This window comes from Zea mays, chromosome 8, assembly GCF_902167145.1.
Source record: "Zea mays cultivar B73 chromosome 8, Zm-B73-REFERENCE-NAM-5.0, whole genome shotgun sequence".
Lineage (NCBI taxonomy): Eukaryota > Viridiplantae > Streptophyta > Magnoliopsida > Poales > Poaceae > Zea > Zea mays.
The window spans coordinates 154705155-154728981 of NC_050103.1; the positions used below are offsets into that span (position 1 = coordinate 154705155).

Below are 23827 nucleotides of genomic sequence, written 5' to 3' on the forward strand. Positions count from 1 at the left end.
TTATTTGTGAAACCTGTAATGATTACATGTGAAACCACCATAATAATAAGTGAAACCACATATCATAATAACATGTGAAACCACATATCATAGTTATCAATATTTTATGAATTTAATTGCATTTTAATGATTTTCTACATAAAGAAATTAATAATACTCAAAATAGCCTTAGAAATTCATGGATTTTTATGGAGGTGTAGCATATATGCACATATAATCCTCAAAAATATTTGGACTAAAGGAGGGGCTAAATGATTACAACTATGATATGTGTGGAATGGTGTCTTACACGATATCCGACAAAAATATTCGTTACCGACACTATCCATGTCTGATTAGCTCTGTATTCGATCCATGACTATCCGTATTTGTATTCGAGAACATCCGTATTTGTATTCGTATTCGAAGCTATCCGTATTCGAATTCGAATCCGACTAAAAATATGAAAACAAATATGATTTCATTGATATCCGTCTGTATTCGATCCGATTACACCCCTACCTTTCTCCCTTTATTTTTTCCCGTTCTAGTGTGGTTTGAAGTCGCGATTAGCGTTAGGGTCCAAATCCCATCAATCTGACCTCTCTGAATTGGACTATTCTTTCTTCTCTTCTGTTCTTATGGATTATGATCACTAGGGATCTTCATATGACTCTGATACCATTGATAGGTTTCTAGGTTCTTAATTAGGATCTAATTGGGTCCCCTTATGTCCATCCAAAACTCGATAATAGAGGTGTTTTAACTAGATGTACTCTTTGGTAGGAGAAAGGAGGTTCTAGGAATCATACCTTCAGGGCCAAGGTTGAGAGAGACATTAGTCGTTGGGTCGGTGTAGGAGCGTCGTCATCTTATCATCTTTGATCACCCTGCACATTAGGTTTAGGTGGTAGGGCATCGTTTGGCCGGTATAGGGGATGCATTGGGCTCAATCGACGCTATAGGAAGGATGAATCCGGTCACTGAGGGCACTAAAGGTGACCGGGACCAAGGGAATGTAGCGATTAGGTTTGTGGGGCATAATGTGTTGGTTTTCGTGTCGATGCTCTGCCCTAATAAATATGATTGTGGTCGGGTGCCACAACCAGATAGGATCGAGTTACGCCCTTGATTGGCTATATTGATGTACTTAAAAATGTCTTTTATAAAGTTCAACAAAACAATACTACAATATTCTCAAATATCATTGTACCGTATTGGAACTAGAGGTGACAATAGACTCTAAATTTTACATTATACAATGTAAGGATAAGATCGAATTAGGATCGAGCCATATAAGATCCTAACAAATTGTGAAGAAATATTTAGATCGCGATCCATTACCACTCCTAATTGGGACTGTAAATAAATCTTAGTGTCAAACAGGCCCTCAGTGTTTTCCCGTGTCTTTATTTGACGGGGAGGGAACGATGCTTACTCTTCAGTAAAAACTAAGAAACGGAAAACATTATGCAGCTTTAGCGCGCGCACTCCGTCTCGGAAAGCAAAATTACAAAACAAAGATTACATCAGATGGCCCCTAGTCGCTCGCACACGGGATGTACTCACTGTGTCTGTGTGTATCGATCGACCGGAGCACCCTAACAACTTCGCTCAGCACAGCCACAGGTTCGCAGGCGCCGTCCATACCTACCAGCTCAGCCAGCGCCTCGATCTTTCTCGCAAAGCCCTCTTGGCAGAAGGACGCGTCGAAGCTATCCGCCTCGTCTCCGGACTCCTCCTCTGCCGCCTCCGAACCAGACGTGCCTGCGCCAGACACGGCGTCTGCGTCAGCGCCGGTGGTTTCCGCATGAACGCTCCGGGCCATCACCGCGCCTGACTGGATCATTGGCCGGCTCGTTGCGAGGTCGTCTTCGGCGCCAGATCGCCGTGTCCGGTGATGCGCCTCCAGGGCCGCCATGGCCGGGGCGTCAGGCGGAACGCCGGCTGCCGGGGGTGGTGGACCGAGGCGTCGTCGGAGGCCCCCGCCGGAGAGGTCCAAGACGATGTACCGCGGCTGCACCTGCGCCACGGCGAGCTCCATTTCTGCTGCTGCTCTGTTCGGCTGTGTCTCTACAGAAGCTTAGGACTGTGTGTTCTAGCTTCTACAAGGAAAAGAAATTTTTTTATAAAAAAAAGAATACAGGGTGTGAGTGTAAAGTATCGGCTAGGAAGGGGAAGAAATCATTGCGGGGAGGGGAGAGGATAGGTGGTTTGCCTGTCTATCAGCGTGTAGGAGACTAGGGCCTTGGATTTGTGTGGGTGGAGTGCAGAGGATCTGTGTAATGCGAAGCTAACAGCACCCTTAATCCCCTTATAAATAGAGCTAGCGCTAGACTGCTAGTCTCGAACGAATGATGATTTGACTTGCAGATAGTAAAAGAAGCATTCGCCATTTTCGATCGGAACACGAACGCTGAGGTTGAGGTCCGGCGACCCGCTTTTGGACGAACCGGCCGGTAAAAGTTGTGTCAGGAGGATGCTTCCGGCAAACATGCTCCCTGTCATGAGGCTTTCCGCTTGAACTTGGCCCTACCACAAACACCCAGCAGACGAACACTCCTGAATTCCTTTGGGAAGGGTGTTGCGGCAACAGCGTTCGGCGCTGTGTTTTTATACAATACTAGTACTGCAATCGGTTCTGTTTTCGCTTAAACCATCTGTGCAATGATGATGATGGCGATCAGTGGAAGGCGTGCATGGGGCCAGTCGGCGGAAAGTACAGGGCGGCTCGCGTTTACCGAGGCAATTGCCTGCACGTCGCCCCACTTTGGCTACGTGCATGAAGCCTGGTTCGGACTTCGGAGTTGTGCGTGCACACGACCGGGAGTAGTGCGCGCGTGCGCCGCCGGGGATAAGCTGAGAACAGGGCGTGACATTGGCTTTAAATTTTACGCTATAAAATTTAATGATTAGGTAAGGTTAAAATCAAGTTATATTTCTATTTATTTTTTAAACTAGAATTTATTTAGTACTCTACTATTTTGTGAAAAAGCATTTAAATTATGATCTATTACCACTCCTAGCTCGAAGAGTAGTGGGCTCGTCTGATTTTTTTTATTTTTTTTCCTTCAAAATATTAAGTTTACATTGTTTTAACTATTATTGTATTTGTACTTTGAGGATCGGTATTATGACCTATCACGTCAAGATTGCATGGCTCAATGTTACAGGTTATAATATCGAGATATTACGTCACAAGGACGTCATTGTAACCCTAACGTGGTGTCGAGGTCAGTATCACAAATCTTGTTGCCGTTCACGAGGCCAATTCCGCCACTATTTTGATCCGAGTTCTCTCATTTCCTCTTGTAGTTATGTAGTTCCCCTCATCTTGACACCATCTCATCAACATTACCTCCCTCCTCGATATTGTTAGTAACACATGAAGCAATCCATCACTCCTTTATTCATCACTTTGTTTGCTTTTCTTCAAGTTTCCTCTAGTGTCTATGTTTCTTACAATATACTCTCTCTTATTGTTCGCACGGTATGTGTGATAGTGAGATCTGAGGACCTAACTCAAGACCAAACCCCACAAGGTTTAGTTGATTGATTAGCAAGAGTCAGGGGTGTATCAATCAACACTTAGTGTATTCCTACCTATATCAGAAATGGATCACATGAAGAATGTTGGAGGCGGTTCGGGGGACAATGACCATGACAGATGGTCACCACCCTCATCAGCCCACACTACATCATCTATGAACTTAATGACACCTCAAACTCATCTTCGACCACACTCGAGCGAACCTCGCCGTGAGTAACAATGAATTCCTCACTTGTGTTTCTATATATGCATTTAAGATAGATTTAATCAGCTATGTGGTCATACTTTTTATTTTATATGCATGCCTTATTCATTATTTATGTAGTGCTTACTTTAGAAATTAAATTAAATTAAACTTAAAAGTGTGCAATCTTCCAATAGTAGTTACAACAGCATTCGGACGACCTCGTGACCTCGCCGCCACCCAAACTAGCCACCAAATCGTCTCATAGTTACAACATAAGTTCTCATAGAATACAATGTTCGACTCCAACTCTATCCTCATTCCTAATATAACTCAAGTCCAACGTAACCAAAACTATATACATAATCTAACACGGTCGTCGCCGACCACCGTGGGTGCGAAGGTGGTGGTTGGCCATGGACACAAACGGACGACCGACATTAACCACAAATGTGCAGCGCTCCTCGATCTCCATCACATGGAGGTTGTGGCGCTCCTCGAACGAGATATGCAACACGGGCTCACCGTATAGTTCACTATGAAGGTCGAGGTGCGACACAAGGTGGAGGCTGGCAAAGGCATGCCATGGAAGAAGTCAACAAGTGTGTTAAAAGATGGAATGTTATATGTGTTAAAGATAGAAGATTATATATAGTAGAAAAGTGCCATACCACCTTGATTCAGTTGCGCTTGGGCGCTCCCTAATCTTGTCAGTACTATTACCTACTATGTAAAGACTTGGGGCTGCCTCCCCTAACGAAGTAGGTCCTTTTTGTTGGAGAAATATACAACTCCCTGATTATTTGAGGAAAAGTGAAAGAGGTATTGGTGATCGCCTAAAAAGAAAGAGCTAAGCTATTGGGAAGCTAATAAAGATGCTCTTGGATGGCTAACAGATGCTCTCTACTCTCCAGTTAGTATAGATCTTCAGCCAGTTGCTTACTAGTAGACTGATGGATGTGTATATCAGCCTTACTTGCATTGCATCTCTCCAAAGAAGCAAGAATCACCAATTGCATCTAGAGTTCATCAATAATTTGGGAGGGGAGAAGACTGGGCACCTTTGAACTGTTATTTCGCTTCATACGAGTTGCTTAATACAACCAATACTGTCTACTCAATACGGCATATTCCACACTGTCAGAAATCAGAAGGCTGTAGAAGATACATATAAAAACAAAAAAAAAATGTAGGGGTATATATATTGACTGAAATTGCAGATAAATAAGCATCTGTCAGTATCCGTTGTGTCACTTTAAGCTATACGTATGGTATATAAATTACCAATCGAAGTCTCGGATGCTGTAGAGTATAGATGAGACAGGTGTTCATAACGGAAGCCGTGGTCAAAGTTAAAAGAACAGCAGGGTAGTACTAGTGATCTGGTACCATTAAGATGAGTAATCAATCCGAGTTTTGAGATCCATCAAGTTCATTGCTCAACATATGGTGCAGAAGAATGTCAACCATAGTACCCTTCGTCCTCACACTGCAGCACGTCGGCACTTTGTAAGCAAATGATGCAACAGTAAGGTATGAAGAACTTAGAGCAAATATGATTCAGTTGATTACCGCATGGATCGCCGCTTGTTTCTTCCTTGTGGGGTAGAATCCTGTAAGGGTGGGCAAATGCCCTCAACATTAGAGCATCTCCGACAGTTCCCAAAAAAGTAATCGATAAATCAATGAATTATAGAAGTGATTAAAAAGAGTTGGAAGCATATATATTTGCTGGGTTTCTCTATCAGTTTCCAAAATAATTTTGCATCAGAAATCTCGGGCTGTTTCTAAATCACACTAACCACTTTTATATCTTTTTCCTTGTTGTATATTTGCATTACCAACCTTATTCTATTTCTTATTCTTTCCCACATCCTTCCACCTCTAGATTGGCCAACCCATAGGCACGCGTATATTTTTACGTGATTGAGTCGGTTTTCGCTAAGTGCCAAAAGATTGGGAGTTGAGATAAGTTGTTACAGAGTATTTTTAAAAGAAAATCTTGCCAAAAAAACAAGATTAGGAGTGGGTTTTTGAAACTCTTCTTAGGTACAATGATCTGTGTAACTGCTTTTAATGAAATATTTAGTTGGCAAATAAAATGACGACAAAATGATAAGAAAGTTTTTAAAAATCTAAGTGTGCCAAATTCTTCACCAAGTAGCTGGTGCGGATAAAGGTGCTATGCCATATGTGTTGTTAGTTCTACATTGAAATTTCCTTATCAAACCTAGAGAAATTAAACTTCTTAAGTTGTGATAGGCGAATTTTCAAACTTTTTAAAACAATACTATGAAGTCGGGTATATAAAAGTAGTAAAAGGACAGTAACCATGAGAACTGGGTTCTGGCTTCATTAGCAAATACGGTACCGGCATTTCCTTAGTTAATTACTGACTTACACCAATTTTCTGAGTAGAGTAATAATAATCTCTTATGAGCAGAAATACTTGTCTAACCTGCGTATCAGCTTCTCCAGCTTTCTCCAGTTCCATCTCAGCAAAAAACGCCTCCAACACAAATGCCACAATCTGAAAATACAAAAGCCAAGACCATATGGTGACAAGACATCTAATAAACAAAAAGGGTTAAAAACATACTTGGAAGTAAAATTTCTGAATAAAGTTTAAAGCTAATCACAAACCAACCATAACCAACAAAGTTTCTGTTATGAAAATTAGAAAAATCATATCATGCAGAAACCTGGACCAACTGAGAAAAAAAAACAATAGCTTACCAGATTAAGCAGCAGTAATACTGAAATAAGGTAAAAACTGATAAAATAAACCAGGCTCCAAGAACTTCCAGTCAGGTGTGCATAGCTCTGAAAGAATGGTCAATTAACACAAAAGTTCAATTCCAATCGAAACTTAAGAAACTCCAACCAGAATTTAAGTTATTTACTGGGTAATATTACCATGGCTAGAAATACTAATCTTATAAGTGAGAATAATAAAATAAATAATATTTATTAAATTATTAACTCTGATTTTAAGAAATATATTGAACGGAAATACGGTGAACATATTATCACCAGATATGTGTGTAGCTTAATTGGTTCAATACTTCTGGCAGAAATCTTCTAAAAATCGTTTAGACAGAATCTAGAAACCGTGAAAAATTGAGGGGGGAGTTTCAGGGCAATAGACATAACTACACAAGTACTTCAAGCTAGTTCCTTAGATTTTAGAAAATCAAGTCAAGCAAAATAAAAGGACGTGCATAACAAACTGGTTACGTGTCACAGCCCTAAAAGACATGGGTCAAGAAAGAAAGCATATTGTAACATAAGGGTGCATGTGAAATTCTTACCTCCATCCAGACTTGCCAATTGCCCATGACTAACAAATTGAACAGAGTAACCATACCACTTGGGTAGTCATTGAAGTTGAAAAGAAGATAACTATATACGTCAAGGGAAAATTTGACATTAATGGGTATAGTACATTTTGGTTTCGTAGTTAAAGTTGTAGTATAGAGGCTATGTGAGCCAGGACAAACTGTAGAAGTATACGTGAAGATCAAGTAAAAAAAAGGATACTCGTTCCCAAAGAGATCTGTTTCTTCCAACTTCAAGTTTCCTGCATACACGATGCCACCAAAAAACTGCAAACAAAACTATCATATTATGAGACAGATTGAGAGATGTAAAAATGCCTATGGTATTTCAACGATGAATGCATGTAGTTCAGCTCAGGAAATGCCCAAGCAACGTGTTTTACAAGTAATTTGTGATCAAAGAGAAAAAAAAACATCTAGCTATCAGGTATATGCAGTTATCACTGTTGAATTGTTCATATCTCTTCATTAGCTTAAACTTTTGGGTTGAACTGGTTGGTGCATGCCACTTTATATAGTATCAAAGCTAGAGATCTCAAGTTCAAATCCTGATTAGCGCAATTAAATAAAAATAATCGTTGCTCGCTCCTATTCCACGCCTGAGACCTAAGAGAACCTGAATTATATCCACTCTTAAACTTTTAGATTGAATTGGTTGGTACATGCAACTTAATATGTTCAACTAAACAAACTGAATCAGTAAATTGCAGCCCTTTACACACCGTAGATTTAAGTTAAATTGCTTACTTCATAGCTGTGATAACTAACCATAAATGCTATGTGTTTAATGAGAACAAAGCTCTCAAGTTTATGCATAAAATTTATCACGTTAAAGCACAATTATATTAGGACCTGTAAATAGGGATGGAAAAAAGCTCGATGAGCCGGCTCAAGCTCGCGGCGGCTCAGTGCATAGAACGAACCTGAGCCGAGCCTGTTTTTCTGGCTCGAGAAAAGAGCGAGCCAGCTCGACTCGCTGAAGCTCGCTAGCCAGCTCGTAGCTCGACCCAACAACATTTGTTACATAAAATCCTAATTAGCATATATCATAGGTACTAAATACACAATTACTTTATGTTTTTTGAGATTACTGTACAAAATTAACCTATTTTCTATATTATATTAATAATATATTTATTTTACTAATCTAAAATATGTTACTTAATTTTATTTTTTTGTGATTTTATATTATATTTTGGAGAGCGATTTCACGTTCTCGTGAGTCGAGCTAAACCAACTTTTCAGTCCACCCCTACCTGTAAACCTATGGAGCAATATACACAAAGTATGCAAAACACAGTCCCCAAGTATGGCAACAAGCTAGACATGAGGGTAAAGAATGTTGCAACAAATGCTCTGAAACGCCGAATTTGCAACAAAATTCTTGTTAAACGCAACATCCTTCCAAGGAGAAGATATCGAATCCTGTTAAAACAAAAATCAGAGGAAAATGGATCACATATTTGACAGCAAGATTGTAACAGCAATCAACAAGAAATTGATGTCAGAGGTTTTTATCAGTGCTCTATCATCTTGAAACCTGTTTCAATGACAAAAATACAGAATTTACAATTCTTAGGAGTACAGGCGTACAAGACAGGACAACTCTGGGAGTACACTCTGAATCATCAACACATATAGCTCAACTGTGGACTTATGGAAGTTTGTCAACAGCCCTGACGCCTCACCAAATAGCCCGAGCAGCTTTAGTATTGTATCGACCTCCTCTTTTTTTGGTGCAATAAACAAGGCCGCATCATCAGCATACAATGAGAGACGAAGGCAAGGCGAGCGGCCCCTGATTTTGCTGAGAAGTCCCCTCTCTGTTGCCAGTTCTAAAATTTTCTGCAATGGGTCAATGGCAAGTACAAATAACAATGGTGAGAGTGGGTCTCCCTGTCTAAGTCCTCGACCATGAGACAAGGGGGGATTCGGGGCCCCATTAACAAAGACCCTTGAGGTGGATGTTGAGAGGATGGCTGAATATGCCGGCCAGAAGGGCTACCTTCCCCTTAAAATACCTGGGCCTCCCACTCTCATCATCCAGATTGAAGAAGAGCGACTTTCAGTTCTTAATTGACAAAATTTCGAACAAGCTCAGTGGCTGGAATGGGAAAAACCTCTCTATGGCTGGCAGACTGACTTTAGTTAAGTCAGTCATTACCTCCCAAGCAATCTACCTTCTCTCTGCTTTACGGGCTCCTAAGGAAATATTGAATCTAATTGACTCGAGAAGGAAAAAATTTCTTTGGGCTGGGTGTGCACAAATTACGGGAGGTAAATGCAAGGTAAATTGGCTCCGTTCCGCAAGGCCAAAAGAGTGTGGAGGCTTGGGTATCCTTCATTTAACCAAATTTGCAAGGGCCCTGCGTATGCGTTGGCTGTGGCAAGAATGGGCTTCATCAACTAGGTTCTCGACAACCTTGGAACTCCCTTGCACGACAAAAGATCGACAGCTCTTCGCAGCAACGACATCGATTTCGGTGGGAGACGGGACAAAGGTGTCCTTGTGGAATGATGCGTGGGTGCAAGGGTTAAGACCGAAGGACATTGCGCCTCTCATTTTCAATGTGTCCCGAAGAAAGAACAGATCTTTGAGTGAAGCGTTGTGGAATCATACTTGGATTAGGGACCTCAACCTGTTTTCTGCTGAGGTGACAGAACAACACATTGTGGAGTACTGTAGGCTTTGGTCAATTTTGCGAAGAGTATCCTTGCAACCGGGTATTTGCGACTCTATTAGTTGGAAACTCTCAGAAGACCGACAATATTCGGCGAAATCAGCATACCTTGCCCAATTCCTCGGCTCAGAGCTTACAAATATGAACTGGATCATTTGGAAGGTATGGGCGCCACCGAAATGTAAATTCTTCAGTTGGTTAGCCATCCAAAATAGAATTTGGACAGCGGATCGTCTTGCGAAGAGGGATTGGCCCCACAACGCTACCTGTGCATTGTGTGGGCAAACTTTGGAGTCAGGATTGCATCTCTTCGTTGAGTGTCGTTTAACCAAGCAGATTTGGGGAGAGGTGGCTGTATGGGCAGCGGTGGAGGGCCTTAGTCCAAGCAACTGGGACCACAGTGAGTCTGTCCTACAATGGTGGACGTCCCTAGCTACAACTCAAGATTGCAACAGGAAGGGCTTGAGAAGCCTCTTAATTCTAGTGAATTGGACCGTCTGGCATGAGAGAAATGCTAGGATTTTCGACCACAAATCCTCCACATGTGCTCAGATTCTCGCATCTATTGTATCTGAGGCATCAGCCTGGATACGTGCAGGAGCCAACCAGCTGGCTAATCTCCTAGCATCACTTTAGTTTTGTGTGTTTCAGCTTGGTTTTTCTTCTAGTCTCCTTTCAGATTAGTCTTGTGTGTTTGTGTTTTTTCGGCTTGGTCATGCTTTTGTGGAGTGTCTTTGTATTTTAACCCTCGCCACTTGGGCTCCTCTCTTTTTAATATAACGACAGGAGATTTCGTTTCAAAAAAAAACACATATAGCTCAAAATAATTGTGACGGTGGCAGGTTCCTAACTTGCATTTGCAATATAATGGAAACTGAATAATAGCTTATCATAGATGCATAATTTTGATTATTCACATGTTTAGAGACTTCCAAGCCCTCTAGACTTCTAGGCATATTTGTAAGGACGATGTGTATTTACAAGGACTAGACTAAAATTTTGAAAGTAGTGCACCCAAAACAGTGAATTACCACTCTCCATTAGAAAGAAAAGGAAGCGTTGATGGGAAGGCAAATGTCAGAGTCTCTCCAATAACTGCAAGAAATGAGAAGTTAGATATTACAACATAATTTACTAGTACACTTATTTTTAAAAATCACTATGACTTCCCCTCATAGAAACGAAATAAATATTCACGTCAAGCATCTTGTCGTGAACTTATTTACAGTGAGAACTTTAGGAGATGTATGCTAACTCCCTGAATATTGAGAAAAAGGTGTGTTTGTAGCTCAGAAGGCTTTATAAACAAACTATATTGTTGTTTTGTAGCTTATTATTATCTTTTACTTGTACATTTTACATATTTGGCTTCTTATGTTATCCTCTGAATGTAAGGACATGCAACTTTCCTGTGTGTTCTAAAAACAGATAGAGAAAATCTTGAAGTTTAACAAGCATCATGCATCTGGCACGGTCATATTTGTTCTGTAAGAAGAAAATCTGTTGTTGAGTCCTTGGTTAATAATGATTGGGTCGATGACATTTAAGGTGGGTTTTCCTGGCAGCATTTTGCAGAATTTTTCAGACTCTAGGATCATATTCAGGATGTGACCTTAACTGATCAGGAAGATAGACATACATGGAAGCTAGAATCAGATGGGGCATACTCCTCAAAATCAGCTTACAGGGCGTTCTTTGAGGGTTCTACTACCTTTGAACCATGGAAGAGAATCTGGAACATGGGCCCCAAACAAATGCAAGATGTTTATGTGGCTGGCTGTCAGAAATAGATGTTGGACTTCTGATCGGTTTGCTAGAAGGGGCCTACCTCATCCAAACAGATGTCCCCTCTGTGATCAAGAGGATGAGACCATCCAACATCTGTTAGCTTCTTGTGTGGTTGCCAGACAAGTCTGGTTTTCTCTGTTCTCTACTCTGAACCTCTCAACCTGGGCCCCCAGACAACAAGATAATAATTTTACTGAATGGTGGAGAAAGGTTTCGAGAAAAATCAATAAGGAGAAAAGAAAAGGATTGAACTCCCTGATCTTCTTAGGAGCCTGGAGTATATGGAAGCATCAGAATGATTGTATTTTTAAGGCTGAATCTCCCTCTGTTAGTCTGATTTTGTCTAAGTTTGGGGATGAGCACAGCCTGTGGTGCCTGGCAGGAGCCAAAAATCTCCAAGCCTTCAGCATTTGTGGAACTAATTAGTTCCTGGTTAGGGTCAGGTCAAGTGTGTGTTTTCTTTCTGTTGCTTATCCTAGAGGTGTGTGTTCCCTTCTCTCATACATGGCCCGTATGAGTTGGGGTTGTATGGAGCCTTCTTTCTCTCTTTGATCAATGAAACGCAGCTCTCCTGCGCTTTCCAAAAGAAAATTTGTTCTGTACGAAAACATGGCCAAAATTAGGAAAGTTGATTACCACTCAAATTAGATCTAAGACTAAACACTGGAAAACAGTACCTTACTACCTTATCTAGACATGTAAACATTATTATGTAACATATATAGATTTCTGTTTTTAAAAGTCACTGCAATGCACGATCCATCGAATTCACAGGTTTTTGTTGTAAAAATGGAACTTATCTTTTAATACCAAAATTTCACAGTGCAAGCGACTTTTTCTTAATATAATGCAAAATGAAAAAAAGGAACAATACAAGTAAACTCTTCTAGAACTGAGGTTACACTTACAAATAGTCCAAGTAATCACAAAATCAAATTTATTCTGACCCTCCATCCAATAGGCGCCAAATCCTAATGAAAATATTTTAAGTGCCATCTCCACAACATAGATCCATCCTACAACATAAGTTTAGTATTAGCATTCATGGTAATAAAGGAAAGACAATATATGGTTTATAAATTCCATGAGAGTGGTTAAGGACCTGTTCACCACAATATACTTACCAAAGACAAATTCCACTTCTTGCCACACTTTCTGTGAAGAGCTGTTCTCTATATCTAGCTGCAAAGATCACAGCCAAGAGATTGCATTTTATTTTACTCAAACTATCATGTGCTAATACATTAATTTCAATTCCAGTTTATATTTTAAAACAAAGGTACACTATTGTATGTATTATATACTTTTTCTCAAATACGCTGCATATCATTGCATTAAGAAACATCTATTATATATTTTGTTTCCGCAGAAACAAGACATCGAACAATCAAGGCTTTCAATGAAACAAAGCAAACATAATATGTTTTTTTCACCATGCCAGTAAAAGGATATATATGGTGATGAATCCTCACAATTTTGTAATGATTGCTGTTCTAGCAGAGTTTTAGAATTCTTGTTCAAAAAATGTCAAGATTACATATTTCATTTTTGTTTTGTGTGCATTCTCATATCATCATATGAGTACCTAGAACATCATCATCAGGGAAGTGATGATTAGTGTGGTATCATGGCATCCAGCACATGGAAAACATGCTGCACTTGATTGATAGATCATACAAGTTCGTGACATGGAGGAGACAATTTTTTTGAAACGTAATGGCAGTGCCTCTCAAATAAGAAGAATGGAATTGACCCTGTTTTAAGGAAAAACCGGACCCAAAACCTACACAGAGTGCACGACAGAGAAACCGGTGGAAGGACCCCTCAAACAATCCAGACAATGGCAGCCTCACACAAAAACTTATCAAGAGTCATCATTGTCCAGAGTCATCGTTGCCGAACTCAACATAAGGGACAAGTAGCTCCGACGTCCAAGACGGGTTGTACACGGCCAAAGGAACTCGACGACGACTACACCCAAACACCAGCACACAAGGCAAAAGACCGCGGTGTGCCATCGTTGCCCAGCCTCGACACACCCTACGCAAGTGTTGGAACTTGCTCTCTGCCGCAAGTAGGCCAACAAGGGTGAACAGTGGTGACAACAGGGTTACGTGCACGGGGGCAATAGCTCTGTTAATCTAGCCTCTCACGGGCACTGTGCGGGGGTATTTATAGGTATCTGAGTGCCCAGCATCTTGTGTTAAGGACGCATGTGCCCTCAGACACCTATTTTATCCCCAGAATATTCCCATAAAGCAGGGTTACAAGCTGTAATTACAAGTATTCCTTTACAAATTAGGCCCGTACTACAGAGGCGGCCACGCGGGGCCCGTTACAATGGGCCAGATCACTCGTGGGCCTTGGGACTGAACGAGGACGCGCCGTGGGAGGACGTCGCCGCAGGCCTTCGTCAAAGTGCCGAGTCCTGCGAAGGGTGTCCCTGCCCGCTTTGTCTCTGTCGGAACAGCGACTGCAGCGAAGGCCTCGAGCGAAGGGTGGCGTCTATGCCTTCGCCCCAACATTTGCCCTCCGAGGGACCAGTTCGACAAAGTCACCTGGTGCCGAAGACGTCGCTAGATGGCGGAGACGCTGCCCTCGCTCGAAGTGGTTCCGCGGGGGTTTTTGATGTGACCGTTGATGGACGGCGTACTGTTGGATTGCGGGCTTCCCGAAGCGTCGCGGCCTGTCGGATTGCGGGTTTCCCGAAGAGCCGCGCCCCGCCTATAAAAGGGGGCGGGGGCCGGCGCTGTTTTGAACTTTGCCTTCCGCGCTCCGTAAAACCCTAGCCGCCCGCCGTCTTTCTGCTCCTCTTCCTCCGCTGCTTCTTTTGCTTGCCGGCGTTCTGGCTCGTGTGAAGCAAACCGCCCGCCGCCGTCGACGGTACGTAGCAATGCCATCTTCTTCTTCTTCCGCCGACGCCACGCCGCCGGCCGCCGCCTCGTCTGAGGGGACGTTGAGTAGCGTGATGGTGGAGGAGTTGCGCGCCGGCGACTCTGTTGAATTTGGAGTGTCACGGATGACGTCTGCCCGCATTGAAGATATGCAGCGGTTGGGCTATTTTGGCGGCGGAGTCGCTCGTGCTCCGGGGACGGAGGAAGTCCCCGAGCCGGAGGGCGAGTTGGTTGTTTTCGAGGCGTTCTTCGTCGCCGGACTCCGCCTGCCTGCGCACCGGTTTGTTGGCGAGGTCCTGCATAGATTTAGCGTTCAAATACATCAGTTGACACCGAACGCCATAGTGGCGCTGGCGAAGTATGTCTGGGCGACGACTTCGTACGGCGGACAGCCGTCAGTTGAAGTTTTTGCAAAGAATTATTGTTTGCATTGGCAGAAAAGGGTGGTTGAGGGCGGAGTTGCCCAGTTCGGATCATGCACGTTCACGCCGAAGACCGGCAAGACCACAATGCCAGTAGTGGAGTTGGTCCCGTGCGCCCGCAACAAATGGGGCAATTGGAATGAGTTTTGGTTTTATGTTGCTGAGGCCACTGTCGAAGGCCATGCAGGACTCCCCGTGTCTGAAATGTGCTCTCACTATTACTCTGTGTATCCGCCTTTTGAAGTGGCAGAAGAGGATGCAGACGAAGGGGCCCTTCGGAACGCCGCCGGTCAGAGCAGCGGCCGTGATTTAGTTGAAGAGTTCGCGGCGTACGGGGTTTGGCCCTTGGCGCACGGCTGGGCGCTGGGCGAAGTATGCCCTCGCCAGATGCCCTTTCACGGAGGAAGGGTGGTGCGAAGTCCTGCCTTCGCACTGAATTTGCGAAACCGTGACCCGGCCGCCTTTGTGCGTGATGCGGAGGACTTGGCGGTGCGGCTCGTGGGGCGTTATGTGCCGAGGACAGAAGGCCAGCGCAGCTTTGACATCCGCGGGTCAAATGAACGTTTGAACAGGGTCTTCGAATTAAATCAACTGCCGTACGACGGTTACCCTGGTCAAGACGAAGCGGACCGCCGTGGGAAGAAACCGGTGGTGGAGACTGGAGGCGACCCTGCGCTCGCGGCCTCCGCCTCCTCGAAAAAGAGAAAATTAGGTACTGCGATGGAAAGACTTGGGGTGTCTGATAGTTTCGCTAGAGAGTTAATGAGGACGTGTGCGGCCCCGGGGGAGAGGATGTCTTCGCCCGAGCTCCGGGAGTCTTCGGCTCGGATGCTGAGGGTTACCGGGGGTTGTTGGCCTAAAGGCATTCCTATCCCCTGCGCGGCTGAGGAGGACTGTTTTACATCTCGTATGGTTCATCGGTGGAAAGTTTTTCCTTATGGGCGAAATATCGGTCATGTTGTGTGGGCAGTGATGGACAAGGATGGCCAAGGCGCGGCGCGAAAACGCCAGGCGACTGTGAGGGTTCACGAAGCCCGGCCGAAAAGGCAGCGGGGAACGGCGAAGGCTGAGGCCTCTGGCGGAGGCAAGCCGCCGCTGCCGACGAAGGTGGGCGCCTCCGCGCCTGGCAAGGCGCCGGAGACGACGGTGGGCGCCGGAGGCCCCAAGCTGTCGAAGGTGGTGCCGTCTGTCAGCGGGGTGGCGGAGGCTGCGAAGGCGGCCCAATCGCTACCGCCGCCTGGCAAACGCGTTGCCGACTTCGGCACCGAGATTGATGTGGAGGATTATCTTGGGGGTAAGTCTATATGAATATATATATATATACTTTTTTTTTAATTTGTTGACGCGTTGCAGGGTCGGACGAGGGCCCGCTTGCTCTAGTTGTGCCTGGCGCGGCGATCGCGACGGCTGCGCCAGCGCCGAAGGCGGGGGGAGAGACCCTTGGCGCCGGAGGCGAGGTGTCCGCCCTCGCGCTGGTCAGAGACGAGGCGGGCGTGGCGACCCGTCGGCTGAAGGGAGCGACGGAGGCGCTGAGTCGAGCGACGGAGGCGCTGAGTCAGGTCCGCCGAGCTATACATTTTTTTTTTACACAACGACCTTACGTGTGTTCTGCAGGTGGCTGACTTCACCAGCCGCACTGCGTCGGGGGCCCTTACGGCAGCGTTGTCTGCCGAGGTCGAGAGACTTCGGACGCAACATGCGGACGCTGTCCGTGAGAAGTCGGCCTCCGACAGCAAGTGCCGCAAACTGGCGGAGAAGGTGGCCGCCCTTGAGAAGGAGAAGGCTGACCTCCGGCGCCAGCTGGCGGGGGAGAGGAGGGAGGCCAACGAAGCCATCGCCAAAGAGCAGGCTGCGCAGGCGGAGGCCAGGCTGGCGCGGGCGGAAGGCAATATCGCCAAGGAGCTCGCCGGAGAGCTGCAGCGGCGGCTTACTGCCTAGGAGAGCCGCGCGGAGGGGGCCGAGGCCGCGATGCGAGCGGAGGCCGAACGGACGCGCACGCAGCTCATGACTTCATATCGCGAGCTGGGTGTGCGGACGGGTGACTTCGAGGTGCCGGAGCGAGAGGCCGGGCTTCGCTGTCTGGAATGGGTGCAGGAGGAACTGCAGGAGCTCCCCACTGTCTTGGCGGGGTTGATGTCGTTCACCTCCCTGGTCACCTGCGAGGCAGCGATGAACGCGCTCTCTCGCGAAGGCTGCCGGCACTTTGAGGCCCTCGACCAGGTGGATGAGGATTTTGGGCGTGATATCTTTGAGGTCGAAGACCCCGTGGTGAAGGAATCCGCCGGGGCCCTCTATGACCGGATGTGGGGTTCATACGGTCGTGAGGTGGTCCGGGCGCGGGCCGAGGCTGCGAGGGCTCAGGTAACGTTGTCGTTTGCCCGGCGTTTGCTGGATGCGGTCTGTGCGTGTGTTTGCTGAATTTTTGTGCGTTTTGTTTTAGGCGGAGCGCGGCGAGCGGGTGGACGACTTCGGGGCGCTGAACAGCGCGCTGCCTGAGCCGGAGACGACCCCTGCGGAGGCCGCGACTGGAGTCGCCCCGGGACCGACCCCGGAGACTGCGGAAGATGCACCAGGCGCTCCTGCATCTGCCGCGGCCGGCGAAGACCTTCCCCCAAAGGTGGCCGAAGGCGCGCCAGATGCCCCCGCAGCTGCTGTGCCGAGCGCTGAAGATCCAGCGGAGGTGGGGGCGGAGGCAGCGGCGGAGGCTCCCGCAGCGGCCGGGCCTTCGCAGGTGGCATAGGTGGTGTTTAGGGTTGAGGAATTTTTGGATGTTGTACTGAATTTTGGTTGCTGCGCAGGTTCAAGATTTTGGGCCTGCGCACGCAACCGCTACCACTGAGTTTTTGGCGGCTTCGACCGCGGAAGATGGAAATGAATGTGGTGGGTCTGTTTCTGAGTTTTTTGATTTTACTGACTCTGGGAGCTCGGTTGAGTGGACTGAGGAGTCGTCGGAGGAGAACTTGGATTATTTTGCGGCCTTGGACGTGGCTGCGGCGGAGGCTGCACCACATGCTGCGGACGCGCCAGGCGTGCCCGGTCCTAGCACCGGGCACCGACGACGAAGGGCGGTTGCAAAGCGTAGGATTAGTGCGGAGGAAGGGGCTCGGCTTCGCGTTAGTAGGGCTGGTCGGCAGGAGCTGCTGTCTTTGCCGGCCGCCTCGGGTGTAGGGGAAGGGGAGCTGCGAAGCCTTTTTGCGGGTGAGGAGCTTAGGATAATGTTATTTAATTATAGAGAGATGGGGATTATTCCTAAGGTTGAGCCGATGTAGGGCGTGGTGCCCTCGCTTGTGTATGTGTAAAGGCTTGTAAAATGGAGTTGTGTGCCCTCGCGTGCCTGTGCCTGCGAGGGCGCTGTGTACTTTGTCTGGTGTGATTGATTGTGCTGTGCCAGTATGATTATAATTGGTCTTGCTGTCGTTTCTGCTTTTTGTTATACTGTGCTGGCTGCGCCCTTAGGCGGCTCCTGCGATAGACTTCGGATTTTTGCGCGTTTGTGCTTGGTCCGGCTGCACCTTTTAGGCGACTTCTGCGCGGATAGTCTTCGCGATGGACTTCATTTTTTGCGCACTTGTTGTGCTAAGTCCGGCTGCACCCTTAGGCGACTTCTGCGCGGATAGTCTTCGCGATAGACTTCGGATTTTTGCGCACTTGTTGTGCCAAGTCCGGCTGCACCCTTAGGCGACTTCTGCGCGGATAGTCTTCGCGATAGACTGCGGATTTTTGCGCACTTGTTGTGCTAAGTCCGGTTGCACCCTTAGGCGACTTCTGCGCGGATAGTCTTCGCGATAGACTGCGGATTTTTGCGCACTTGTTGTGCTAAGTCCGGCTGCACCCTTAGGCGACTTCTGCGCGGATAGTCTTCGCGATAGACTGCGGATTTTTGCGCACTTGTTGTGCTAAGTCCGGCTGCACCCTTAGGCGACTTCTGCGCGGATAGTCTTCGCGATAGACTGCGGATTTTTGCGCACTTGTTGTGCTAAGTCCGGCTGCACCCTTAGGCGACTTCTGCGCGGATTGGTCGCACGCGAGGGTGGCTAGCGCTTGACCTCGCGGTGACTTCGAATTGGTCGAATGCCGAAGACCGTTGTCGCGGTCTTTTTCGACACATGCTTTTGCGGGGGATTTTTCTCACATATATTACATGGCTCCGCCTCGTTAAAAACCTCACCCCCCGGGAGGAAAAGAGTGCGGGCCGGTACAAGATTGTTTGTGGTGAATTACAAGGGCGAACTCAGCCCTAAGTTTTAAACAAAAAATTTACGAAGGTTGTCGATATTCCAGGAGTGCTCCAGGTCCTCGCCATCTGGCGTTGTGAGCCTGTAAGCGCTGGGGGAAGCTTTTGTTTTGACTATGAAGGGGCCCTCCCACTTGGGCTCCAACTTGCCCTTGGACTCCGTCCGAGCTGTTCGGATGAGTACGAGGTCCCCCGCGCTGAACTCCCTTGGAATGACTGCGCGGTCGCGCCATGCTTTGGTCTGGGCTTGGTATTTGTTTAAGGCCTGCAGGGCGAAGACCCGGTCTCCGTCAATGAGGTCTTTGGAGGTTGGCTCATCCACGTCAGGGGCGGCTGACGGAGCTGTGCGCGGAGACCCATGCTTTATTTCTTGCGGGGTCATTGCTTCCGATCCGTATAGAAGGCGGAAAGGAGTGAACCCGGTCGCCCTGCACTCGGTTGTGTTTAGCGCCCAGACTGCTTCCGGTAACAAGTCGGTCCATCTGCCTTTTTTTTCATCGAGGAGCATTTTCTTGACAGCTGTGAAGATTTTCCCATTGGCACGCTCCACGACCCCGTTGGACTGCGGATGATAGACTGATGCGAAGGCAAGCTTGGTGCCGATGGAAAAACAAAAATCCTTGAAATCTTGACTGTCAAACTGCTTGCCGTTGTCAACTGTTAGCTCGGACGGTACTCCGAAGCGGCAAACAATGTTCTGCCAAAAGAATTTTTGGGCAGTCTTTGATGTGATTGTGGACACGGCCCTCGCTTCAATCCATTTGGTGAAGTATTCGACGGCTACGAAGGCGAACTTAAGGTTCCCCTGAGCGGTGGGCAGGGGCCCGACAATGTCCAGGCCCCAGCGCTGAAGAGGCCATGTATGGGCAATCAGCTTTGTGTATTGCGAGGGGTTGCCTGACCGAGGAGAGAACTTCTGGCAGGCTTCGCAGGACCTTGTGACTCGATTTGCGGCGCAGATCATTGCAGGCCAGTAAAACCCTTGTCGGATCACCTTTGCAGCCAGGGCCCTTGGCCCCGCGTGTGAGCCGCACGTGCCACTGTGGACTTCGCGCAGGATTTGCATGCCTTCGGTTTCGGTGACGCATTTAAGCATTGGCTGACTGACCCCTTTCTTGTATAATTGGCCCTCGATCAGTGCGAAGTCCCGGCTTCGATGCCTGAGGCGCTTTGCCTCGCTGGCGTCGGTTGGGTGATAGTATCCCTGTAGGAACAGGGTTATTGGGGCCCGCCAGTCTTCGGTCATGATTAGGTTGACTATACGGTGGCCCTCGCTATCATTAGTTATTTGGAGCCCTTCGGGGCTTCGGACGGCTGGCGTGCCGATGGTGTGAAAGAATACGTCGGAGGGCAGGGGCTCGCCCCTGGCGGCGGCTTTGGCTAATGCATCGGCCTCCTCGTTCTTGGCCCTGTCAACATGCTGTAGGGTGAATCCCTTGAACTGTCTCTCGAGACTTCGGATAGCCGCGAGGTATTGCATGAGCGCGGGGTCTTTTGCTGCATAGTCTTTCTCGACCTGACCGGCAACTATCTTGGAGTCTGTTTTGATGATACATGTGGTGACTCCGAGGGCTCTTAGCTTGCGGAGACCGAGGATGACTGCTTCATACTCTGCTATGTTGTTTGTACATTTGTCAGATTCCAGAGCAAAGCTGAGGCGTGCTGCGTATCTGTGTTTGACTCCGGCTGGTGAGGTGACGACTGCAGCGACGCCTGCCCCCGCATGACACCATGCACCGTCGCAATGGATAGTCCAGACCTTTTCTGTGGATGGGTCCGGCTGTGTTATTGGCCCTGTCCAGTCGACGACGAAGTCTGCCAGGACTTGCGACTTGATAGCTGTCCTGGGCTCGAAGCTGATGTGGTAGCCGGAGAGTTCGGCTGCCCACTTGGCAATCCTCACTGATGCCTCCGGGTTCCTGAATAATTCGCCGAGCCCCCTGTCTGAGGTGACTCGGACCTTAAATGCTTCAAAATAATGGCGCAACTTGCGCGAGGACATAACAACTGCGTAGGCAATCTTCTCCAGCTCTGTCATGTTGCATTTGGACGGTGTCAGGACTTCGGAGACATAATAGACAGGGCACTGTCTGACTGCGCCCTCGACTGTCTGCTCCTGTACCAGTGCCGCGCTGACCGCGTGCGGCGAAGCCGCGACATAGAGCAATAAGGGGAGCGAGGAGTCTGGGCTTGTGAGGATGGCCAGCTCCGCCAGGTACTGTTTTAATGAGGCGAAGGCCGCTGCTTGCTCCGGTCCCCAGGCGAAGTTCTTCGCGCCGCGGAGTGTTTTGAGGAATGGAAGACTTCGCTCGGCGGACCTGGAGATGAATCTGTTGAGAGCGGCCATCCTGCCTGTCAGGCGCTGGACGTCCCTGGCAGACTGCGGAGGCGACATATCGACGATGGCCTAGATCTTGGTTGGGTTGGCCTCGATGCCCCGGCGGGACACCAGGTAGCCCAATATCTTGCCCTGGCGAACACCGAAAACACACTTTTCCGGGTTTAGGCGGAGTCGTGCATCTCGCATGTTCGCGAATGTCTCTGCCAGGTCAGCGAGATGGTCCTCCTTATTCTTGCTGGCGACGACGATGTCGTCCACATATGTGAATATATTTCTGCCGACCTGCCCCTCGAGCACTGTTTTGGTGAGTCTGGAGAAGGTGGATCCGGCATTCTTGAGACCCTCCGGCATTCTGACAAAGCAATAGGTGCCGAAGGGTGTTATAAAGCTGGTGCTAGCTTTGTCTTCCTCCTTCATGTATATCTGGTGATAGCCGGAGAAGCAGTCGAGGAGGGACATGACCTCGCATTCGGCCGCGCTATCGACTATTTTGTCGATCCGCGGCAACGGGAAATTGTCCTTTGGGCAGGACTTATTGAGACTGGTGAAGTCTATGCACATGCGCCATTTTCCGCTTTTTTTCTGCACCATCACAACATTGGAGAGCCACGTGGGGTAAGCCACTGGCTCGATGAATTTAGCCTCCAGGAGGCGATGCACCTCCGCCTTGGCGGCTTCTGTCTTTTCGTCTGACATTTTGCGAAGCTTCTGCTTTTTGGGTCGCACCGAAGGGTCAATCCCCAAGCTGTGCTCAATTATGGCTCGGCTGACTCCGACCAGATCGAGGGCAGACCAGGCGAAGACATCTTTATTCTTGGCCAGGCAGCAGAGAAGTTTCTCTTCTTCGAGTGAGGTGAGGTCTTCGCTGATAGTTACTGTCTGCTTGGGCGTGGCCTGGTCGAGGGGGACGGTCTTGGTCCCGTCCTGGCACTGCAACTGTGCCTTGTCGTGCTGCTTGTCGGATGGGCTGGCCGGCGCAGGGACTTCGCGCTGAGTCGTGAGACAGTGTACATTTCTCTGACCGGGCACGAAGTCCCGCTCTATGTTGTGCGCCGTCTGCTGGTTGCCGTAGATTGTGATGGCGCCTAGCGGGCCTGGTATCTTCATACATAGGTACAACCCGTGGATGGCAGCTTCGAATTTGTTGATGGAGCCCCGGCCCATGATGGCGTTGTATGGATATACCATGTCGACAATGTCGAAGGTTACTTGCTCACTTCGGGCATTGGGTGCTACACCGAAGAAGAGGGGCAACTCTATCTTGCCAACTGGAAAGGTGCCCTTGCCGCCGAAGCCGTACAACGGGTTATCCGAAGGCTTCAGCAAGCTGTGGCTTATACCCATACGGTCGAAGGCGTGGAGGAAGATGATGTCCGCCTGACTGCCGTTGTCGACTAGGACTTTGTGTAAGTCCCAGCCTGCCACGCTGCAATTGATGACCATAGCGTCGATGTGGGGGGCGCTGCGCAGGTCGACGTCTCGTGCGTCGAAGGTTAGCGGTATGTGGGACCACTTCGTCTACACGACTGGGCCAGTGACGGCGACATGGTTGATGATGCGGTAGTGATCCCGCTTCTGCCGCTTGGTGTCGAAGTCAGTGCTGGACCCCCCTGTTATCATGTGAATGACTCCGCGATATGGCTGATCGGCGAAGTCTTCCTGTTTTGGGGCGTGGGGGATGTTTTGATGTTGCTGGTGTGGTGGTGGGGGTGGAGGAGGTACGATTTGTACTTCCTGATGGTGTTGGTAAGCGTGGTGCGGTGGATGCGGAGCGGGAGCGTGGATATATGGTGGAGGGGGTGGCTGGTAATTATGCGCGACAATTCTGGGATTGTCGGCTGGCTGCGCCCGCGCCATTCTGTCTCTGGTGGCCTTCGTCTCGGGGCAGTCTTTGGTCTGGTGGGCGCAGTCTTCGCCGTGGAAAAGGCAATAGAACCGGCGCGGCGGCTGCTGCGCCCGCCCTCGACCCCTGCCGCGAGTTCCATTTCCGCGGCCCTGGGGGGGATATTCTTGGCGGCGAGGGGGGTCAGCAGCAGGCTGTTGGTTGACGATGTTGTGCACTTGCTGCTGGCTGCGGCCATCCCGACCGGAGTCTGGCTGCGGAGGCCTTGTCCACGTGCGGCTGGACTGCGGAGCATCTTTGGGTTTCCGTTGTGACTCGACCTTGCGCTGGTGGAGCTCTTCGGATTTGGCATATTTTTCGAAGAGCTGATATAGCTCCTGCAAGCTCTTGGGTGGATCTCTGATACAATGGCTGTAGAGGACGCCGGCCCGAAGGCCACTGATGGCGTAGTGGATAGCGATCTGATCGTCGACAGAGGGCAGCTGCGACTTGAGTGTTAAGAACTTGCGGTAGTACTCCCGCAGAGTCTCCTTTTCCAGCTGTTTGCAAAGCGAGAGCTCGGCCAAAGCGTCG

General features: G+C 48.1%; 2 protein-coding genes across 6 annotated transcripts in view; both read right to left on the minus strand.

Moving 5' to 3' along the window:
* Positions 1-1173: 1173 nt before the first annotated feature.
* Positions 1174-2545, minus strand: LOC100274848 (uncharacterized). 2 transcript variants are annotated; one of them, XM_020541982.1, is made up of 2 exons: positions 2198-2545; positions 1174-2084 (listed from the first exon to the last, which is right to left on the minus strand). In XM_020541982.1, exon 2 carries the CDS (start codon positions 2021-2023, stop codon positions 1520-1522), a length of 504 nt encoding a protein of 167 aa, XP_020397571.1. In that variant the 5' UTR covers positions 2024-2084; positions 2198-2545; the 3' UTR covers positions 1174-1519. The 2 variants fall into 2 exon arrangements, with proteins under 2 accessions (XP_020397571.1, NP_001361208.1); NM_001374279.1 differs by lacking the exon at positions 2198-2545 and having other exon boundaries at positions 1281-2095.
* A 1331-nt stretch (positions 2546-3876) lies between these two features.
* The window catches only part of LOC778433 (uncharacterized), a 35671-nt gene continuing 15720 nt past the window's right edge, over positions 3877-23827 (minus strand). For 2 of the 4 annotated variants that reach the window (XM_020542696.3, XM_020542694.3), the window contains exons 14-23: positions 12645-12702; positions 12429-12536; positions 10764-10827; positions 8308-8476; positions 7254-7318; positions 7025-7115; positions 6450-6536; positions 6172-6243; positions 5286-5326; positions 4885-5202 (exon numbers count right to left, since the gene is read on the minus strand). In XM_020542696.3, the coding sequence (XP_020398285.1) occupies positions 5118-5202; positions 5286-5326; positions 6172-6243; positions 6450-6536; positions 7025-7115; positions 7254-7318; positions 8308-8476; positions 10764-10827; positions 12429-12536; positions 12645-12702 (840 nt within the window). In that variant the 3' untranslated portion in view covers positions 4885-5117. Of the gene's footprint in view, positions 4283-4384; positions 4509-4656; positions 4851-4884; positions 5203-5285; positions 5327-6171; positions 6244-6449; positions 6537-7024; positions 7116-7253; positions 7319-8307; positions 8477-10763; positions 10828-12428; positions 12537-12644; positions 12703-23827 lie in introns of those variants that run through there. The other 2 variants (XR_004852150.1, XM_035961859.1) reach the window with 2 other exon arrangements.

Coding starts and splice junctions, on each gene's coding strand:
- LOC100274848 (XM_020541982.1), bottom strand. CDS start 2,023: ATGGAGCTCGCCGTGGCGCAGGTGCAGCCGCGGTACATCGTCTTGGAC.